Below are 21,340 nucleotides of genomic sequence, written 5' to 3'. Positions count from 1 at the left end.
TTGTGAGGAAATGCCCAAGGTTTGCAAAATGCAGTTGAAGTACAAAATGTATTCCCATCTCTTGAATTAAAAAGTGAAGAACAGTTCAGAGAAGTATTTATTTGTCACCAAATTTGAATGAGCTGGTCATGAAAAATAGCCCACCAAATACACATTTCAACAAATCCATTTCAGCCCACACTGTTATAAAATGTGTCTATGAGGAGCCCAATTTCTCAAAACGAGCCGACCAACCTCCACCTGGATAGTTGGATGATGGATGTTAAGGATAGTTTAACCTCGAGTAGCCATCAGTCACATGATTCTTTAGAGCTGAGTACAATTACAGCCAATGACAATGACATTATAAAGATCAAGCCTATCAACTATATTGGCATTGTTAAAGACAGTAGTTGTTAGGGTTTTAGGTAACTGTTCACAAAAGGTCACATTTAAAGCCACCTTTTTATCTTTGTTCCGAAGATCTCTGTGATTTTCCATGAAAACATATGTTCCTTCTTTATAGTTATTTACTTCTGATGCCTTTTCTACCGACCTCTCTCTCTCTCTCTCAATTTTGAGGTTTTGAATTTGATTTCTGATAGGAAAAATAATACTAATAATTTGATTTCTGATTTGATGGAGATTCATGATTTGCATCTGTAAATTAGCTTGTACACATGAAAGTAAGGAAAATGTGTAGTTAGTTTTCTAAGGAGTTACATGTTCATTCTTGACATACTAGATGTTAAAAGAAAATATAAATTAAAATGCTATCGCATGACCTACCAAAGGTTATGTAGCATAGTAGTATTTTCTCTATTTTTCAAAGACGGATAGTGAAGGTTCGAGTCCCATTATATATATATATATATGTATGCTAAAAACTTCATGCATACTAATATATAGCAATCTGGCCTGAAGTGGTAATCATGCTTTCCTTCTTTGCGTTGCATTCATTTGCATGCATGTTGATCGATAAGGACATTTTTTTGATAGTATGATATGCATTACAAACCATGTATTTCCTCCCTCTCATAATTGGATAGATGGTACTTGTCCTACACACCTAAAAGAGAAATTACTTTTCTTTTCAACCGTTCATTGAAAATCCATCACACTTTGATTACTATATATGCCAATTTGCACTCATTAATAGTGACATGAGAACTCTAATGGTCCACAAAATCTACAATTTGGTATCCAAAGATAGGGATGAAAACCATTATAAGTAAGAGTCTAGGACTTGCCTTCTTCCCATAATGAGAAAATCCCAAGTTTCAATCACCTAGCTTCAAATTAAGTTTTTATTCATCTTTCTTTTTTTTTCTTCTTTTTTCCCATATATTATCACCATGGCACCGCCAAATGGAGAGTCTATTGCTAGCTCCTACACTCAGACCAGCAGCTTCAACAAGCAGCCACCACGTCTCTCCACCGGTACTGGCCTCCACCGAACAGTGTCTGACATCTCATCAGAGCTGAGCAAAGAGATGATGGAAAATATTATTGAACTTCCACCAATATCAGAGGTGGAAGATGCAAAGTGTGAGTGCTGTGGCATGAGTGAAGAGTGCACTCCCGAGTACATTGACCGTGTTCGTGGCATGTTCTCCGGGAAGTGGATATGCGGGTTGTGTGGTGAGGCAGTGAAGGAAGAGATGAAGAAGAATGGAGGGAAAAGCGAAGAAGCTTTGAGTGTTCATTTGAGTGCATGTGTTAGGTTTAATAAGCTTTTTAGGGCTTATCCTGTTCTTTGCCAAGCTGAGGCCATGAGAGAGATCCTGAAGAAAAGCACAAGGTTGGAAGGTAAAGGGATTAGGGTTAAGTACTCTATGAAAAAAGGTGGGATAGCAAGGAGCTCAAGCTGCATTTCAGCTATTACCAGATAGATGAATGACCTAACTCTGGCCAATTGATGCTCTCTCTCCTGCTTCCACATGGGACATGGTTTAAATTATATAGTATGAACCCTAGTCTTTTTACTAATATAGCTTTTAAGTTACCCTTTAGGATTTTTGAGTTGGTCCAAACTCTTACCATATATATATATATAGCTTTTAAGTTAACCCTTTAGGATTTTTGAGTTGGTCCAAAGTCTTACCATATATATATATGTATATATAGCTTTTAAGTTACCCTTTAGGGCTTTTGAGTTGGTCCAAACTCTTACCATATATATATATATATATATATATATATATATATATATATATATGTATGTTTGTATTATCAACCTAGAGTACTGTTTCTTATTTAAAGTTATATTTGCCTTTTTTTTCAGTATTTTATTATAAAATGTTCAAACTTCTAATGTACAAATTACCAAAGGGCGCAATTCCTTTTGGATTTATGAAACTAGGTAATATATTTAAGTCTAAATATCATCTTTAATAAATTGTTTACAGTGCTAGTCATGTTGTTGTTAATTACTGTCTCAAATTGTTTGGTGAATTAATTTTATATAGTGATGAGCTAGCTTCCAGATGATAACCAGAAGAGAGCTTGTTGTTGAGATGTTGCCGACTTAAGAGCATGAGTAATGCTACTTAAATACTCGAGAACGTAGAAATGAGACGTGATCAATAGAAATATTTTATTTGTGAATCGCACAAATTATTTCGTCAACATTCACTCATGACAATTTTACTTTTAAATTAATTAAGAAGTTAACTAAGTTTTTTATTTTGAAGAAGAAAAAAAATCTAATTAGATCAATCAGTATTGTTCTCGTGAGAGCTTGTGGTTGTTCGAGGCATTAGGTTGGTGCCAATTAATCTTTTGCTCTTCTCGAAGGTGTAAATTTAGTTTGTTTTCAACTTAATTTACAAGAATACTTGTTAGTATAAATTAATTTAAATGTATACCCCCTTTAATATTATAATTTGAAGCCCCACATATAACACTCGCAAATCAATCTATATATCTTAAAATCTTACTAATATAATTATGCTATTAATAAAACTACGTTTAGACTATATTTATATATACATCTTAATTAGAAGGAATGAGTCATTGATTTGACGTTGATTTTTTTTTTTTTTTCTTTGCTACCCATTTATTGAAAATTTATCATTTGTCCATAAAAGTAGAGTCCTGGCAAAAAAGAACACAAAAAATTGGTGTTTATGAATCATACATAATTCAAGGAAATCAAATCATGATTCACATTCAATAACAAAAACAAATCGAACCTAAAACCAGGCCCAATAGTCAATCAATTATACACTTATATGCGAGCACTAATTACTGTTTTTTTATTGATAAGAAATTCACATGCACCACACTCACATATTCACTTTATTTTTTTAGAAACTCGAACCCTTACCATCCACTTTGGGAGATAGAGGATATACCATTGAGCAGCAGCATGCCAGTGATTTAGTGGTATCAGGCTCCTACTTTTCAAAAAGAGGTCAGGGTTTGAGTTTTGGTGAAAGTATGTGTGTGTGAGTACCAATTAAGGAGGAAAAAAAAAAAAAAAAAAACAAACAAACAAACATTGAGCCACAAGATCCTTGACTACTAATTACACTCAGGATAAATTTAAAACAATTGGCGATCTAAAAAAATAAAAATCCCCATTAAACAATTGTACAAGTGAAAAAATAGACACTATTATAGAAAATATGGACACGCCCAACTAGCCCTGATCAGTTTTAAAGGCCCACTTGGAACCCAATAGAAGCAAAACAACAAATGAAAGGCTTAAGGCTCAAAATAGGCCCGAGTTTCAATTGAAGAAACATCTTCTCACAATTCAATTTTGCTTTCACCTTGAAATGTTAAAAGATTTAGACTTGTGAAATTGAAAAGTTTTGTTTATATTAATGTGTTTTTTTCACTGATTAGATTTTTTAATATTATATATATATATATTTTTCTCAAATTTGATATCCTAAATTAATTTTTGTTTATATTAATGTGTTGAATTGAAGGGCTTTGTGTTCTATTTGACACAGGGTAGAGAGGCTTTATCATATGATGGATCAAATTAAGGTTCTGAATAGAGAGGCTTTTATATTTGTTTTCTTCATATTGAAACAAAAAGATTTATATTACCCTTAAAAAACATTTTCAAAAGTCAAACACGGTAGGGAGAGAAACAAAAAAATATACACACAAACATTCCTATTCCTTCTGCGGAGAAGGACTTCTACCTCCACCACATTCTTGATTATTGATTTCTCTTATAAGTAGAGTGACTTTATATTTTAATTGTTTATTCATAGTTTTTATTTCAAGAATTTTTTTATTTTTTCGTTGTTACGCCACAATTTTATTATCCCTATAACTTTGAAAATATAAAAATATTTTAAATTTGTTGAATTGAAGTGTTTTATTATGAAATGGTGGTTTTGTTTTGAAAGGATAGCGAAATAATAATTTTTATCAAAAGATGTAGTTTTGTAGAGGTTGTTTTGTAGAGCTTCATTGCCTCCGGTGAAGGATTCAAATGGTGTTTGTGAATCATATATAATTCAAGGAAATCAAATCATGATACACATTCAATAACAAAAACAAACCCAACCTAAAACCAGGCCCAAATGTCAATCAATTATACGAGTATACCACTAATTATTTATTTATTTATATTTTTTTTCTGTTATGGGCAAGAAATTAACACACACCACATTCACACATTCGTTTCACTCCTTTAGAAACTCGAACCTTCATTATTCACTTCGAGAGGTAGAAGAGATGTCATTGGACAATCTATAATTTAGAAAAAAAAAAAAGTAAAAAAATAAAAATCCCGGTTAAGCAATTGTACTAGTGAAAAGTATGGAGACTATTCTAAAAAAGATGGACAGACTCAACTAACCCCGTTCAATTTTAGAGGCTTGCTTGGAAACTAAGGCCATGCTTGGATTGCATTTCAAAGAACAGTTCTCAAAAACAGTTCTCAAGAACAATTTTCAGAGAACAGTTTTTTTCAGATTTCAAGCCTGCTTGGTTAAGAGAATTTACAAAACAGTTTCCGGAAAACAAAAACTCATAAAACTACTTGGTTGTAAAGTTTTTTAAAATAGTTTTCTGAACTAAGAAAATAAATAAAAATATTATTGTACATCACTCTTTTATTCTTTAATTTATGATATTAACTATTAATGTATATATATATATATATATATATATATATATATATATATATATTTAAATAAGTGTTGGAGGTGAATTCATTTTAACAAGTATACTTAATAAAAGTTGCACAAATATAATATATCAAGTTTAATTAAAATTTGACTAAATTGAAATACAATAAAAGAGTTACATTAATTACTTCAAGTGTCATATGCACTTTTAGTTGTACAAACATTAGTTTTAGTTATACATAACCAAAACAAAATATTAGAGAATTACACAAATAGGTAATCAAAGCAAAACATTGGAGAATTATAAAAATAACTTCATCTACCATTGCCTCTGAATGATGCCCACATTTGATTTGTCAGATGAGTTCTAAGGGCTCCTATTTGTGCTGCACCATTATCAGACAAATTAAGTGCATTCAGTACACTAACATTACTACTGTTACCATTCCCCTCATCAGTGATATTAACATCTTTTTCCCCATACTCCATAAAAAAACGATCATTAATATATTTTGACGAATGAAATTGTGAATCGTGCAATAAGCAGTTATTATGAGTCGTTGTCTAACGAACTTATAGTAAGGCATAAGCTTTAAAATGGGAAAACGATCCTTTAGTACTCTAAAACGACGTTCAATGACATTGTGAATGATGTGATGAGCGCTGAAAAGTGCGCAATTAAACCCCTTAAGCTTAGGTATTCTAGGACCTTTATCTATCTTACTTTCCCGTTTTAGACTAATTTCATGTTATTGCCCTTTTTAGTTACTTATCCCAAAAATAAGTTAATTCAGCCAAATAAGAGCTTAAAAGAAGCAATCCCAAGCTGAATGGAAGAAAGGAGCAAAGTGGAAGCAAAATGAAGCAAAGTGTGGAAAAAGAGTAACTTCGATCGATCTCAACATTCCTTCGATCGATCAGAGCAACATCGATCTGGACACTTCAAGATGGATCCAAACCTTTATCCTTATTCAAAAGATTCCACCATGCTCGATCGATCCAACTTTTCTTCGATCAATCGAAAATATTTGATCTTATCCACACCTACCACCCTATCTACCACTCTTGTCTCTTTCCCAAAATATCTCAGAGATTTGTCTTTATTCAAAAAGGCACCGCCAAGGATGGATCGATCTCTACAGCATTTAATGAATCTCACCAATGTTCGATCGATCTCAACACAGAACCTCCTCAAGTCCGAAAAAAATAAATTCCAGCTCATTAAAAGTTGGCTCATAGTGCAATCATTACAAGGACCCTACTGCATGAATCCAGACCATTGGGTGTGACACTTGAGCCTCCTATATAGGATTTTGAGCCATTTTTACACATAGTTTTGGAAGATTGAACATATCTTCAATACACATTTCATATCTCATATCTTGGATAGGAAGCTAAAGACCAGAGAGCTTTTACACATCTTTGGGAGTTCTTCCATTCTTCTAGGGTTTTCATCAATAAGGAGGTAATGCCTACAATGGAGATAGCCCTTGAGGGTTAGATTACTACTTCAATGAGTGGCTAGACATCTACTTGGGGCTAGAATAGCCCCTAAGTTTGCTTCATAGACCTAGTGTTTTGTATATTTTTGGAGATTTGCTTGTAATATATCTTGTAGTTTTTACTTGATGTGTATGGATTAATGCTTTTAATTGATTATCTACTTCTAACCATATGTCTATGTATGATAGAATGGATGATTCATGTACTTTTCTCTAGATTTAGTGAAGTTTATGCATGTCTATGTGTGATACCCCTCAGATCCGAGACACGGGTTGATCAGGCCCAAGCCCAAACCCGAGGGAAATATCAAACAATTAATATGTAATACGAACACAGATGACAAAATGAATTTGATAAATAAAGTTTAAGCTGGAAGAAAACTAAATATAAAAACCTTTAATATTAAATATACTTAAATCCTAATAATCCAAAATCTCCATAAGTTAACAACTCGGGAATCCATCTCCAGTGGACCCCTAAAAACCAAACTGAATGAAAGTAAACTGAAGATAAAATCCAAATCAAAAATCTGGAAAGAAGTCCTACATCGTCGGTAGAATGGAAGATCTTCTCTGCCCAGCACGAACAAGCTCAAGCCTGGAACTGACGTACACCTGGAAAAAGTAAGAGTGGGTCAGACCCACGAACAAGTTCTAACCTACTACAATCTAAGCAGAGACTCGATACGCATATACACTCTAACCAACTCAATAATAACTATATAAGTCGTGTATATATATATATATATATATATATATATATATATATATATATATATATCCATACTAAGGGACATTCACTGGACTACAGTAGGGGTCTCAACCTGAATAGAAGGCAACATACGATAACGCACCCAAAGGTGGGCATGAGTACCTAGACCTGACAGGGTACACCTCAATCTACTATAGCCAGCTACGCATCCACTGCATATACGCACCCTAACCAACGAGTTTGAGACTCAAGCTCCTCTCGTGGTACCATAAACATATATTTAAAATCCGTTCATAACAATCCATAATAAATCTAGTAAGTCGTTCAGCTTATTCAACTACACAGACTTAACATAGATAACTAGTAATCCAGCTAGTCATTCAGCTTGTGCAGCTTCTTTGACTTAGTCTAAATATAAGTAGGATTTATTTTTAATCCATTCCCTTATTCCGTATACGTAGGATATAGCAATTTTGAGCCAAATCCAAACCTAGTATGTCACCGTCCCATACCGGTGCATACAATCCAATCCATCCGGTAGTTAATAGAATAAATAAAAATATAACTATCAACCAATCCATACATTCCACAATTGACAATAAAACACTAAGTACAAATATCAATTGTTCCATATTAAGCATGATAAAATAATTGTCAATTAACAAGCTTAATCCATACTACTCTGCAAGGTCCACTAATTGATATTATAGTTTATACATGTAAACCAATTAATTCTAATCAACCATAATAGAATATAAATGTTCACAGGTTTATTTTTAGTAATTCTGGAGCATGACTAACTGCAAATCATCACTAAGAATTTTAATACCAAAGCTTAAACATCTTGCAGTTCCTCCCATCTAAACTGTAAACCAACTTAGGCCCAAATAAGCATACTAAACCATTTAAATCCACCCATTTATTTTATAACATTGAGATAGGTTTAATTGAGAATTTTATTGCTAAGAATTGTTATTCTAAGTGTTAAGCAATTCTGCATCCTTTCATAACAAAAACCCAGTAAACTGATTAATTAAGCACTGTCCACTGTCGCATTAAAACAAAGTTGTTTTATTTTGCATAAATCTTCTCTCAAGGATTTTAATCAAGCTTAGACCACCTCTAAACACCTCAGTATAGCTTCCAACAGAAACTGAAAATCCCAAAATCTAAGTTCTGTAGCCCACACAGTCGCAGAAAAATTAAAAAACGCACACCCGAGGGAAGAGCCTGCTCCACCAGAAGAAGAGCCTACTCTTCCCATCTTGGAGCCGGCTCTACTTAAAAGTAGAGCCTGCTCTTTAAAACAGTAAGCCGTCTCTCTCTCTGTTCTTCATCGTTTTCAATTCCGGTGAGTTTCTGATGAACTGACCTTCATACCTAAGGTTCCTAAGTGTTTAAATCAGGTTCCAACTTATACCATAATCCACTAAATTCATTGTTCAGTTACTAAAATTAATTAAAACATGAATTTTGCATCAAGAGTTTAATACGAGCAGTTTAAGCATTCCGGAGCATCGACTGTTGTAGCAAATCAAACTTGCAACCTAAATTAATTCTAGTGCTTCCCAACATGTTATAGAACTAATTAAAATCATTACTCATCAGTTTACACAAATTAAACAGAGGTTGCACAGGGAAGAAATTAAAACAAACAATACACACGTTTCAATTACAATCAGTTTTAAAACAACAGAGGTACAAGAAATCCAGTTTAATTTTAATCCTTAACAGTTCCCTGGAGTTGTGTTAGACATGCAAAGAACACGAGGCAATGGGAAGGAGTGAGGATTAGAACTTGCCTTTAGGTCTCAGTTTGAAACCTTGCACCGTTGCTTCCTAAATTCTCCGGCGAATTACGACTACTGTAAGCCTTCCTCTGTTCTCTCTCTCTGCCTCCACCGACGTGTTTAAGTTCTAAAACCCTAGGTAAACCTTAATGTATATATTTATAGGATTAAGGTTACCCTAATTCTAGTTCTAATACTAGACAGGCAACTAAGTCGGCTAAAGAAAAATAAAACAAAACCCTAAGTTCAATTAACGAAAAATAGAAAAAAAATAAAATAAAATTTAATAACTAATTAATTAATTCACAAACCACCACTAAATAAATAAAAACTAATTAATTAATTCACAAACCACCACGAAACAAATAAAAACAAATAAAGTCACACGAAATCAACAAATTCACAACTAAATAAATAAAAACACAATTTAAATAATTAAATAAATTCCAGAACTATCCTTGTTAAATTAGGGGTATTACATTCTTCCCCCCTAACAACAGGAATTCCGTCCTCGGAATTCGTTCTTACCTTCTTCCCAAAATTTAGGAAACTGCGAGCGAATGACATCCTCCCGTTCCCAAGTAGACTTAGCCTCATTGTGATGACTCCACTGAACACGAACCAAAGGGATAACCTTGTTACGAAGGATTTGATCCCAACGGGCGATAAAACGACACGGTGACTCCAAATAAGTTGCATCCGACTGCAACTCAATCTCTCCAACAACGATATGCTGATACCTATCCTCGTCGCGCAGAAATTTCTGCAACATGGAAACATGAAAACATTGTGTACACGATCCAAAGTATTCGGAAGTGCCAACCAATAAGCAACAGCTCCAACTCGATCCGTAATCATGAATGGACCGACAAATCGCGGTGACAACTTCTCTTTCTTCCCAAAGCGCATAACACCTTTCATAGATGACACTTTGAGTAGAACCTAATCTCCAACCCTAAACTCCAAAACACGAGTACGACGATTGGCATAACTCTTTTGCCTACTTTGAGCAGTACGCATGCGGTCTCGAATAAGAGCAATCTTCTCAGAAGTATCCTTAATAGACTCAGGACCCAAGAATCTGCTCTCACCAACCTCCATCCAACAAACAGGCGATCAACACGGGTGGTCGTATAACGCCTTAAATGGTGCCACCCTAATAGTCTTTTAAAAACTATTGTTATAAGCAAACTCCACCAGCGGTAAGTAACCCTCCCAGTGGCCCTTGAAATCAAGAACACATGACCAAAGCGTATCCTCCATTATCTGATTCACCCTCTCAGTCTGTCCATCAGTCTGAGGATGATAAGCAGTACCAAGGTGTAATTCAAAACCCAAAGCCTGCTGAAAACTCTTCCAGAATCCGGATACAAAACTCGAATCCCTGTCCGATATAATAGACAATGGAATGCCATGCAACTTCACAACCTCTAAAATGCAAAGTCTCGCCACTGCTCCGAAGTGAAGTCAGTGCAAAAAGGTAAGAAATGAGCGGATTTCGTCAGTCTGTCCATGATAACCCAATGGAATTGTCATCCTTGAAGGAATTTGGCAATCCTTCCACAAAATCAATAGAAATGCTCTCCCATTTCCACTCCGGAATTGGTAGTGGCTGTAGAGCTCCTGGCGGCCTCTGATGATCAATCTTAACCATCTGACAAGTACTACACTGAGAAACAAAAAGAGCAATGTCCCTCTTCATACCTGCCCACCAAAACTGCCACTTCATATCTTAATACATCTTATCGCCTCCTGGATGAACAGAGAACTTAGAGTGGTGAGTCTCAGTCATCACATCCTTCCTCAAAGTATCAGCAGAAGGTACACCCAACGTCCTTTGTACCGTAAGCCTCCGTCAGCCCCAATATAGTAAATTGGAACCTCCCCAGAAGTTATCCCTACAATTTTGTCAATACACTGCTGATCCGTGAGTTGTGCTTGTAAAACCTTGCGAATGGTAGAATGTGTAACCACTAAGCAAGCCATAAAAGCATCCGATAACTCATCCACAATCCTCAAAGCGTTCCACTTAGTGGTGAATAAAGTAGAAAGGCTACCAATAGGTCGGCGACTGAGCGCATCTGCCACCACATTCGCTTTTCCTAGATAATACTGTATAGAAAAGTGATAGTCTTTTACAAACTCCCACCATCTCTACTGTCTCACATTCAACTCCCACTGAATGAATAAATACTGCAGACTCTTGTGATTATTGAATAATCTGAAGGACTCACCCAACAGATAATGCCTACCTATGCATAAGGCGAAGACCACAGCTGCCAATTCCAAATCATGTGTTGGATAATTAAGCTTATGAGGCTTAAGCTTTCGAGATCCATATAAAATCGAACGCTCCTTCTGCATCAAAACACATCCAAGACCATGCAAAGAAGCATCTATATAGACTAGATACTCTATCCCACTTTGTGGAGTAGCCAAAACCGGTGCAGAAGTCAACGTAGTCTTCAGCTTATCAAAAGCTCGCTGACAGTGTTCATCCTACACGAACTGTACACCCTTTTTAGTTAGGTACATGAATGGTCCACCTATCTTAGAGAACCCCTGGATGAACCTCTGTTAATATCCCGCCAACCCGAGGAAACTCTGAATCTCGGTAGGTAAAGTAGGATGTCCCCACTCAACCACGGCTAAAACTTTGGCTGGAACTACTGCTATCCCCCTTTCGGACACCACGTGACCCAGAAACTTCACTTCCCGCTTCCAAAATTCACACTTCTCGAACTTGACAAATAACTAATGTTCACATAGCGTCTGCAATAATATACGAAGATGTCTCGCATGATCGTCCTCCGACCGAGAATCGATCAAGATATCATCAATAAAGATAATAACAAACTGATCCCAATAAGCCCTTAAAACTCTGTTCATTAAGTCCATGAACACTGCTGGTGCGTTTGTTAAACCGAACGACATCAGACGAAACTCATAAGATCCATCTCTAGTGAGAAACGTTGTTCTCGGAACATCCGGCTCCCGAACCCGAAGTTGATGATACCCAGACCGCAGATCAATCTTAGAGAAGTACGTAGTTCCCTTCAACTGATCAAAAAGATCATCAATCCTGGGTAACGGATACTTGTTACAAATAGAAACCTTGTTCAATTTCCTGAAATCTATACACAGCCCAAGTAAACCATCCTTCTTCTTCACAAATAGAACTGATGCTCCCAAGGGTGAAGTACTCCTACCAATAAAACCCTGCCTAAGTAATTGCTAAATCTGATCCCTCAGCCCTCGCATCTCAACTGGTGCCATCCTATACAGTGCTCTAGCAATAGGCGTAGTGCTTAGATCTAAGTCAATCACGAAGTCAATCTCGCGACTAGGCGGCAACCCTGGAATCTCCTAAAAAACATCCGAAAAAAAAATTCTTGTACAATTGGTATACGATCCAAAGATACAGTAACCTCCTCCTCCGTTTCCTCCTCCACATGGAACAAATAAGTGCTAATGACCACGTTAGACCGTGGCATAGCGACAACATACATAACCTGACCAGGTATGGTGAAAGCAACAAACCGATCACAACCATTAACTTGAGTATGGTAGTATGATAACCAATCCATCCCAAGTAACACCGTATAAGTGTACCTGTCCTGAACTACTAAATTGGCTAGGAATCTGAGCCTGCAAATATCTAGTGTCCCGACTAAACTATCCAAACCAAAATACTAAATACTTTGTAGAGCAAAACACAGAAGGTACACAAAGTACTCCGAAGTCAACTCATAGTTAAAACATTACTCTATCCTGAGAATTCTTTCGTTACTATCAAACTTATTGTATTAATGTACACAAGTTCTTATCCAAACTAAACACTTCACTGTGATAGTCATCTATTATTGTAAAATATACATTCCATTATAGTTTAAAAACATATGTGTATAAATCCAATAATACCATCATAAACCACAAAAGAGATGGCCAAAACTGATAATTTACTTTATTAAAAACTTCTATAAATCGTAAACTTCCAAAAGAAAAATCTTAAAATATTCTTTAAAAACTACTAATGTACGCGATTAAATTCGTACTACACTTTAACTACTCCCTCCAATGCTACTAGTAATTAATATTACTCTTAAAAGTACCATCCTCCCTGTGATTCGGTACTCTCCTCCTTGGACAGCCTGATAAGCGCCAAATATTGCATATTCAAGCGCCCTTATTTACATTAGTTAAGTCCATTATTTGATTATTTTATATAGATTAGCTTCATTTGCATGCTTTTGTTTATTTTCAGGTTGGTTCCCCAAAGAGAGTTAAAAGAGATGCTTTGACGAGTTCTTAAAGAATTAAAGCACGCCGTTGCCAGGGACCTTCATTTTGGCCAAGATTAATGATCCATTGGACTCATGACGCTCTATACAAAAAGTTCTAGGAAGAATTGCTGCGTCTTCGGGCCGAGCCAAATCATTTCAGGTTGCAAGTAGCAAATTGGTGCAAGGCTGTAACAGCGCGGGCGCCGGTTCATTTTCCATCAGTCTTTGGCCTCCAATTATGACCCTTTGTATATGCAAATTTGGTCTTTAGTAAAACATGAAATATGAAGGGCTATGAGTCAGCTTTCCATAGACATAAAGTTTACCTCATTTGGAGTTTGGAGCAAAGAGTTATGTCATTTTTACCAAAGGTGCGCAGAACAGCCTGGCAGCAGTGAAGTTCGACTTTGCTCTTCATTTTAGACCCACCAAACTTAAGAACTAAACTTCCATTAAAACATGGCGTACTTAAAGCTTTGAATTAACTTTCCAAATCTTTAAACGGTTTGTCATTTAGAGTTTGGAGCAGAAAGTTATGGCCATTTTACCAAAGCATCTCAAAGCTGAGTAAGTTGACTTCGAGCGCTCGAAGTGCTTAGTTCGAGCGCTCGAACTATGGGCAGAATACTCTCCGGGAACCATTACTTCAGCCCACTTGCACCTTGTTTCCCTCATTTCTGATTTCTATCTTTATGGGTTGGTTGGAGATGTCTTTTGGTAGAGAGTTGAGCCTTGTTTGGTGGGAGAGGATGTCTACAAAGGAGGGGAACCACACAAACAAGATCATATCTCATCTTTGCAAGATTTTTGGAGAGAGAAAGAGGAGGAGAAGATAGAGTTCTTGAAGCCAAGGAAAGGGAGCTCAAAAATGGAGGTTCCAACCAAGCTTCTTCCTTCTTCTAAGGCTCCCATGGGTAACTAAACCTTCTTCTAGGGAGGTGATGAAGCCCCTCCCTTGTAAGCATGTCCTAGTATAGTTCTATTTTGGGGATTGCAATGTATAATCTTTGGTCTTTTCATGGTCTAGAGCATCTTGCCTCTTGTAATGGATCTTCATGTATTTAAATGATTAATGTTGAGTCAATTATCTATCTTTGATGGTTTATTCTTTTAATCATGTTGCTTGCACTCTCATGGTGACAATGGTAGTGAGATCATGAAATGGTTTAATGGCATGTTGATAAGGACATTGATAGATCATTGCTTAGGTGAAACCTTTGATGATTTATGCTTATTTCTTACCTTCATGTGCTTCATCATTTTATCTAGGGCTTGATAGTCTTTCATTCAAGTAAATGTGGTTAAGCTACACCTTAGTTAGGTAGTCTAAACATGTTAACCTTTGATAGATTATGCTTGCTTCAGATTTAATGAACTTCTTGAGGATATTATAGCAACCAAGTGTTGCTATGTATCATGACCATAGTATATATTGTTTTTTTTCCCCCAATTTAGCTCTAATCTAGCATGTGTATAGGGATGGAGGCGGATTCACTTCCCTAGTCCACTTTACTTGTATTTCATCTCCTTTAAATTCTTGCAAGCTTTTATTTGATGCACTTTAATTTAATAGCTTAAGTGACAACTACCAAATCCTCTATGAACACCTCTATCATTCTAAAAAGACTCTAGACATTTAGGTTGCTATAGATTAGCGCAGTCCCAGTTGTTCGACTTACCCGACCAATAGCCCTATTTTACAATGATTCGTGCTATTGCGAAGGTTGATTTATAATTGTAATCGACTCAACCGATCAATTTTTGGCGCCGTTGCCGGGGACTGCAAATGGTTTAGCAACCGAAGTTTTAGGGTTAATTTGAGTGTGATTGTTAATATCATGAATTGTGAATATTTCTTGTGTAGTTTGACCATCTTTGTGTTTTGAGTGTTTGTGAGATTCTAGGAACTCGGGGCTCACTGAAGGAATGCTAGCAAATTTATAAGTCTAGGGGACTCCAGGTTAGTTTCTTGACCTTCTAGTTTCGAATTTGTAATATATTGTGCATGTGTTAACCTTAGTGATAATTTAGTTTTAAAGCCCTTGTTGAGGCTTTTTTCTTGTTTAAATTTCGGGTACAAGCATCGGTCCTTGTCGTGGCCATTTAAATTCTGTCTTGACAATTGAGGAGAAAGGGATCATTGTATGTGGATGTTTTGGTGAAGGGTTGTTGTGTATCTTGTTTGTGTTGCATATATTTTGTGTGAATTTATCTTAATGTATCTAAACAAGTGGCTGAATTAGTCCTAGATGGAGGGTCATTATCTTCCAACTCAATTCTACACACCACATGAGTTTTGTGCATTTTGCTCTAGTCATACACATCATACAAGAGATTGTCCTCCACCGGGACAATTTTCAGATTTTTATCTAGAGCAACCCAATGCAAATTTCTTTGAACCGGGTAATAATCCATACTTTAATGGTTATGACTCGGGTTGGGGAGATCATCAAAACCTCTTATGGCATGACATGGGAAATTCAGCCCCACAATCTCATGGGCAACATTTTCACTCCAACTTTCAACCCAATGATCATTATTTCCAACCCTCTTCTCTTTTTCCACCATCTCAATTGGATGAGTTCATTGTTGCAAACAAACAAATGATGGAGTCTATCAACAAGCAAATGATGGATTCCAACAAGCAAATGTTGGATGACATTGTTAGTATGCAATCCACCACCTATTCTCATTCCCAATCTAGAGTTGAGTTAGATGACCAAATTGCCCAAATTTAACAAATGGTTAATGCTCTAAATCATGAAAAGGAAGAAGAAGTTCCAATTAAACTTATAGCCAATCCAAAAGAAAATTCTATGAATGATGAGCTTACTCCTAGTGACCTTCATCATGAGAATGATCAAATGGTTACCATATGTGAAAAAGAAGAAATTGTGGTTGAGGAACAAATTGTTGCCATACAAAAAATTAAAGAATTTGTGGTTCAAAATGAGGAGAATAATGATAAAGAGATTGTTTCCCTTGAAATTCCACAACAGCCCCTAAAGAATCCTTCAGTTGATGCACCTCCCTCAATGGAGGATCCTCTAAAAGCTTGCTTGGCTCATTTTAATTGTGAGGATTTTGATGTTGACAATTCTATTTGGGAGGTAAATTCTTTGCGTGATATTCCTCCACCCATTCACTCTCTTCCTTGGGCAACATCAAATGTATCCCTCTCTTGGGAGCTTGCACCTCCTCTCATTCCTTCACTTGAGTTATCTCAAGCTGTTGAGCCCGAACCGCCGGATAAGTGTGAGGAGAATGTTGAAAGTCTGAAGGATAATTTGTCAAGCATTCCCGCACTAAATATGATCCTTCACAAGTCTTTGCTTGATATGCCCTCAATTAATCCACCTTTCCATCATCCAAAACAGCCCCAAAATAATCCAAAGTTCTTCATTGAGGAAAAAGAGTGGGTTGAGGTCTTTCCTTTACCCCTTTTCAATTTCTTTCTTCAAGCTCTTTTTCCTCTGCTTTTAAAGGAACTTTCTTTTTTGGGAAAGTATGAATCTCTTGAGAGACATGGTATAGGGTAATGAGGACTAACCTGATCTTGGTATGTCTAGCTATCGACTTTAAATTTAGCAAAGCAAGGGAAGCAATTCTTTCTATTTCCAGGCTTCTCTACTTTTCAAATTGCTCATGCCTTGAAATGTTTTGGAAAACGGTTTAGAAAAGCCAAAAGTTTAATTTTTCTGGAAATCTTCTCGGTTGTATTCCACAATTTTTGACGGGGTTCTTAGACTATCTCAACTCTCATTTTCTTTACCGGATGTTTCCATCTCTTTCCAGCAATTTTATCGGATCTTTGGAATGCTTCACATGTGTGTAACCTCTCATTTTTAATGCATTGTTGGATCATAATTCCTCAATTTCCATCCATGCATTGAAGAGATGTTAAAAAAATAATAATAATAAATAAATAAATAAATTTTGCACTTTCAATCATTTTCACCCAGGCTTTTGCTCACTGGTCTAATTTCGAGCACTCGAAGTCCAAGCTTCGAGCGCTCGAAACTTTTATTTTTCGTTCAACCAGCTACTGCCTCAAGTTTGAGTGCTCGAAGACAACCTTCAAGTGCTTGAAATCCCATCCATGCCCACTGTCCAAACTTCGAGCGCTCGAAGTGTCACTTTCGAGCGCTCGAAACCTACTGCCTATTCTTCGAGCTCTCGAAGAGCCTTCTTCGAGCGCTCAAACTCAACCCCTTCCATTTAAATTCGACTTTCCCTCTCCCATTTGCTTCAGTCCTTTCAACCACTCCCTCCATCAGCCCACGAACTCCCTCCATCATATCCCTCCATAACTTCCCTACCTTTCCCACTACCCCATTCATGCACTAAACCTCTATAAATACCCATCACCTCTTCCTTTTCCTCATTTCTTCATCTCCAACCTTCTCCCATCTCCATCACTCTCTCATCTACATCACCACCACTTACCACCAAGCACAAGGGGCCTTTGGTTCTCCATTTTTGGGTGAGTTTCTTCTTTCTCTTTCTCTTTCCCCTTTTTGGTATAAATGGAGGATGGAATTGATTGTGTAGAGGTGTAGTATGTGTTTAGGGCTTGTATATTGTCAATTGCAGGTAAAATTTTTTGGGTTTGCAAGAACCATTCAATGTCTTTGCCTCTAATTTTTGCAAAGTGCACACCAACTGCTCGACAAAATTCTTGAACCAACTTTATCTCTCTAAATGGCACTGTTTTTGGGCATTATTTTGTTATCCGTTTTAAACTTGTGGCTAATGTGTGCATATTTGTGTTTTGTTTGGATTTTTATCTTTCAATAGAATTCATGTTAATGTTATTATTTCTGTTTTGGTTTTTCTTAAAAGACCTATGCTTTTACAAGTGTATATTAGTTGTGTTTTGACAGGTCTTCATGTCCAAGTTTGGGGGAAACAGTTGCGCATTCACATAGATGGAAACCTTTGCGTTCGTCACTCCACTTGGTATTATTGTTCCTCTCACCCCCTATGCTCTTTATTTATACATCTTTGTCTTCACACATTGAGGACAATGTGTCATTCAAGTTTGGGGGTATAGTGTAGGGTATTGTGTATTGTATAGTGTTTGCATTTGCTATTTTGTTCAAATAGATTGGTATAAAACTGAAAATTTTTAAAAAAAAATGGAAGAAATGATTTTGTAGTCTTGGAAATTGTTGGCGATTGAAGCATGTGTTGAATACTTTGTGTATAGGGGTAAATGATAGTTATGAAATGACGAAAATTTGAAATGAACATGTGGATTCAAAATGGTTTGTATAAATACTTCAATTAGATTATCTTCGAGTATCACTCTCTTCTATGCTTCACACTTCACATATGCATACCGGAAACTTAATTGTGAGGCATACAACCCGATTTACCATGACCATGACTTTGTTGATTTGAATTGATGACCCTAATGAATGGATATCTTTGGCATTGAAATATATATATATATATATATATATAGTTAGATAAGGATAATGGCCAGTTTAAGTTTGTAGCCTTGCTAACTCGAGTTATTAAGCCTTAGGAGTGTTTTTACACTTAGCACCCTAAAGCCATCTAGTTTGGGAGTTGTTGGCCTAACACTTGCTACATGGGTTAGTTAGAAAGCTTAAAGGACTTAGGCATTGTACGGTCATTCACAAAATAAAAATGATTAAATATGGTTCGTTGGAGTCTGTAGCCTTTCCAACTCGAGTTATTAAGCCCTTGGAGTGTCCTTACACTTAGCACCCTAAAGCCATTAGATTTGGGAGTTGCTGGCCTAACACTTGCTACATGGGTCGGTTAGAAAGCTTAAGGGACTTCGGTATTGCACGACCATAATATGTATCATCTATAAAAAAAAAAAAAAAAAGCAACAAAAAGTTATATGGTGAATAAATTCATGCCTTAGAGACTTCATTCAAAAGGGAAATTCAATGATTTGAAGACTTGTGTTATGAAATTGGAAAAAGAAGGTAAAAGCCACATGTTGGGAATCCGGTTCACTTTCACTGAAGTTAGAGTTGATTTCTATTATAGATATGACAATCGAAGTATTTATATGGACCATGATGTTGATGCATGAGAATTGAAAGATGTTTTTCCATTTTATATATCAAGGCCTCATATACACACGGTAGTCTTCATAATGATTCCATCTCCAATGTTCTCTATGTTCCAAGTTTGAAGATGAACTTTGTGCAACTTTATGCACCATGTTTGATGATTGTGGGTAACATTTCTGTTAAACCCTCACGAGACTTCACTCGTCCTCTAGGGATGCCTAGGGGTTTAAAAGGCTTGTTGCATATGCTAAATGCAACCGTCACTCCCACGAAATAGGAGATTTGTTGTCATTTCATTAAGTGTTTTCATTCTAGTTTTGCTAAGGGACTAGCAAAATGTAAGTTTGGAGGTGTGATAAGCGCCGAATATTGCATATTCAAGCGCCCTTATTTACATTAGTTAAGTCCATTATTTGATTATTTTATATAGATTAGCTTCATTTGCATGCTTTTGTTTATTTTCAGGTTGGTTCCCCAAATAGAGTTAAAAGAGATGCTTTGACGAGTTCTTAAAGAATTAAAGCACGCCGTTGCCAGGGACCTTCATTTTGGCCAAGATTAATGATCCATGGGACTCATGACGCTCTATACAAAAAGTTCTAGGAAGAATTGCTACGTCTTCGGGCCGAGCCAAATCATTTCAGGTTGCAAGTAGCAAATTGGTGCAAGGCTGTAACAGCGCGGGCGCCGGTTTATTTTCCATCAGACTTTGGCCTCCAATTATGACCCTTTGTATATGAAAATTTGGTCTTTAGTAAAACATAAAATATGAAGGGCTATGAGTCAGATTTCCATAGACATAAAGTTTGCCTCATTTGGAGTTTGGAGCAAAGAGTTATGTCATTTTTACCAAAGGTGCGCAGAACAGCCTGGCAGCAGTGAAGTTCGACTTTGCTCTTCATTTTAGACCCACCAAACTTGAGAACTGGACTTCCATTAAAACATGGCATACTTAAAGCTTTGAATTAGCTTTCCAAATCTTTAAACGGTTTGTCATTTGAAGTTTGGAGCAGAAAGTTATGGCCATTTTACCAAAGCATCTCAAAGCTGAGTAAGTTGACTTCGAGCGCTCGAAGTGCTTAGTTCGAGCGCTCGAACTATGGGCAGAATACTCTCCGGGAACCATCACTTCAGCCCAGTTGTACCTTGTTTCCCTCATTTCTGATTTCTATCTTTATGGGTTGGTTGGAGATGTCTTTTGGTGGAGAGTTGAGCCTTGTTTGGTGGGAGAGGATGTCTACAAAGGAGGGGAACCACACAAACAAGATCATATCTCATATTTGCAAGATTTTTGGAGAGAGAAAGAGGAGGAGAAGATAGAGTTCTTGAAGCCAAGGAAAGGGAGCTCGAAAATGGAGGTTCCAACCAAGCTTCTTCCTTCTTCTAAGGCTCCCATGGGTAACTAAACCTCCTTCTAGGGAGGTGATGAAGCCCCTCCCTTGTAAGCATGTCCTAGTATAGTTCTATTTTGGGGATTGCAATGTATAATCTTTTGTCTTTTCATGGTCTAGAGCATCTTGCCTCTTGTAATGGATCTTCATGTATTTAAATGATTAATGTTGAGTCAATTATCTATCTTTGATGGTTTATTCTTTTAATCATGTTGCTTGCACTCTCATGGTGACAATGGTAGTGAGATCATGAAATGGTTTAATGGCATGTTGATAAGGACTTTGATAGGTCATTGCTTAGGTGAAACCTTTGATGATTTATGTTTATTTCTTACCTTCATGTGCTTCATCATTTTATCTAGGGCTTGATAGTCTTTCATTCAAGTAAATGTGGTTAAGCTACACCTTAGTTAGGTAGTTTAAACATGTTAACCTTTGATGGATTATGCTTGCTTCAGATTTAATGAACTTCTTGAGGATATTATAGCAACCAAGTGTTGCTATGTATCATGACCATAGTATATATTGTTTTTT

The 21,340-nt window shown here is 36.4% G+C and overlaps 1 protein-coding gene across 1 annotated transcript; it reads left to right on the top strand.

Moving 5' to 3' along the window:
• Positions 1-1,213: 1,213 nt before the first annotated feature.
• On the top strand, positions 1,214-2,550 carry LOC132284054 (uncharacterized). Its single transcript, XM_059786111.1, has one exon. The coding sequence runs from the start codon at positions 1,335-1,337 to the stop codon at positions 1,869-1,871; it is 537 nt and encodes a 178-aa protein (XP_059642094.1). The 5' UTR covers positions 1,214-1,334; the 3' UTR covers positions 1,872-2,550.
• Positions 2,551-21,340: the final 18,790 nt, after the last annotated feature.

This window comes from Cornus florida, unplaced genomic scaffold (genome assembly GCF_030987335.1).
Source record: "Cornus florida cultivar Cherokee Brave unplaced genomic scaffold, ASM3098733v1 CherokeeBrave_3.0.0_Hap2_Chr11, whole genome shotgun sequence".
Taxonomy (NCBI): domain Eukaryota; kingdom Viridiplantae; phylum Streptophyta; class Magnoliopsida; order Cornales; family Cornaceae; genus Cornus; species Cornus florida.
Note: the sequence above shows the minus strand (reverse complement) of the source record. Positions and strands in the feature narration are given on the sequence as shown.